Consider the following 1,861-nt stretch of genomic DNA (forward strand, 5'->3'; position numbering starts at 1 on the left):
TACGTTGTTTTGCGATGCTGACGAGGAGGCCCGTGCTTCGGAGGATGAGGAGAGCCTCTTGCCACATCGGTGCGACGCTGGCTGCATTTTTCTGGCGGTTGGTCCTGTGGTGGTGGCTGGTCGTTTCTCTTCTCGTGCGGGAGGCTGGCGTGTTGCTGTGCGCATCTGTCGCTGTCTCTGCTGGTAGGCGGCGGTCGGACGCGTCTGCGGGGTACTCGAATTTGTCGGACGCCACCCTTGTGGTGCCGATGCGGCTGACCTGTTGTGGACGCGGCGCCTCGTTTCGGTCCGGGACGTCTGGGCGATAATGTGGGAGGCACTGCCATGATTGTGTGTACTCCTACCGTCTGCTTGCTGTGCGGTTCAGTGGGCTCTGTGTTTCGGGAGAAAGTCCTCTGTTCCCCTCTTGCAAAGGGACGTGTGTGTGATGTGGTGCGCCGCTATTGGTGGCTTTGCACCTCGTTCTGTGTGCCGCGCTGGGTGGGTCTGGCACGCGCTGTGATGCCTGTTCGCTGGGTTGCTGTGTGCGTGTGTGACAGACGGGTTGCTGGTGTGGCTGGCATTAGTGCTTGGACTACGGTGGCGCTGTGTGGTGCTGGAGGAGTATGGACTGCTGTGTCGTACGTGTGATTCGTGTCGTTGTTGAGGTGCCGCGTTGGTGGCGCCCCCTTTCCGATTGTGCTTGTGCGCTGGCCTGTTTACGGCTCCCGCGTCTCCTTGCTGTGTGTGTGGCAGCGGAGTGCGGCGCTCTTTGCGTGCGGTTGTGCTTGCGAGCATCACACGTGTGCACTCCCCCCCTCTCGCTCCTGTTTCTTGCTTTGCTTGCGGCAGAAAGGCACAAGCACCACAACAAGAAGGTATTCTCACGGCGATGCGCACAGCGCTGGAGTCGACCACCGCGGCGCCGCACGATCCGGCCGCTGGTCACCGCCACCCCCGCCTGCAGCTCTGCGCGGTGCTGCTCTCCCTCGTCGCGCTGCTGTCAGCTAGTCGAGGGGGTGCAGCTGATGGGACTACGAGAACAGTAAATATTCTCTATATTGGAACGTCGGATTCTTGGTCGGACACTCGTATGGGCAAAGCTGCTGGTATGGGCTTTGTGGCTTCGTTGCGGTCGCGTAACTTTATTGTGGCTGACGGTGCTACTGTCAATGTAACAAAAGTGGTGGTGGAGTCTAGCGCTATAAATGCAACTATTTTTCATGTTCTTTCGGAGATTCCGGACATTCTTTTTGTTCTTGGTCCTACAGATGATGAGCCGTTGATGAAGGCGTTGCCTGCATTAAAAAAGCATAAGCTGGTATCATTTGCCCCCATAACGGGCTCCAGTCAAGTGCGTGGGTGGAACTCCAGCCTATACTTTCTTCGGCCGGAGCCCGCCGCTGAGCTGCTTGCTCTTATCCGTTTTGCTGTAACTCATTTGCGTGTTCACCGACTGGGCTTTATGTACTTACAAGGTATATTCTTTGGTGACACTGAGTTTAATGAAGCTAAACGTGTGCTGCTTCAGATTGGCTACAAGCTCTGTGGCGTGTTCACTCTGAATGGATCCTACACCGGGTCCGCTGATGATGCTGTGTTCAACGCCGAGTGGGAGAAGTTTGCCGACACCCGCCCGCAGGCTGTGATTGTGTTTGGTGCACGTGTGAACGACACCATCAAGTTTATTAAAAAAATGTTGACGGACCCCCGCACCGCTGACGCCTTCCTGCTTGGGCCGTTTGCACTACAGGACATTCTATTGAGTACGTGGCGTGAGGCGGTGAGTGCTGGTGGTGTTCCGTTTGTGAGTGGCCAAGTGATCACAACGGGTGTAAGTCCGCTTGCGAGCGACACGCAGTACGAGGCGATTAAGCGCTTT

The 1,861-nt window shown here is 56.6% G+C and overlaps 3 protein-coding genes across 3 annotated transcripts; all 3 read left to right on the top strand.

Moving 5' to 3' along the window:
* Nucleotides 1–308, top strand: DQ04_18561000 (hypothetical protein; the record flags this gene model as incomplete). Its single annotated transcript, XM_009317720.1, has 1 exon — nucleotides 1–308. A coding segment is annotated over one exon (308 nt), but the record flags the coding sequence as incomplete, so codon positions are not given.
* Nucleotides 309–324: 16 nt separating this feature from the next.
* On the top strand, nucleotides 325–630 carry DQ04_18561010 (hypothetical protein; the record flags this gene model as incomplete). Its single annotated transcript, XM_009317721.1, has 1 exon — nucleotides 325–630. The coding sequence occupies one exon, from the start codon at nucleotides 325–327 to the stop codon at nucleotides 628–630; it is 306 nt and encodes a 101-aa protein (XP_009315996.1).
* A 241-nt stretch (nucleotides 631–871) lies between these two features.
* On the top strand, nucleotides 872–1,861 carry DQ04_18561020 (putative receptor-type adenylate cyclase; the record flags this gene model as incomplete). The annotated part of the gene is made up of 1 exon (XM_009317722.1): nucleotides 872–1,861. A coding segment is annotated over one exon (990 nt), but the record flags the coding sequence as incomplete, so codon positions are not given.

This window comes from Trypanosoma grayi (assembly GCF_000691245.1).
Source record: "Trypanosoma grayi strain ANR4 Tgr_1856_V1, whole genome shotgun sequence".
Taxonomy (NCBI): Eukaryota; Euglenozoa; class Kinetoplastea; order Trypanosomatida; family Trypanosomatidae; genus Trypanosoma; species Trypanosoma grayi.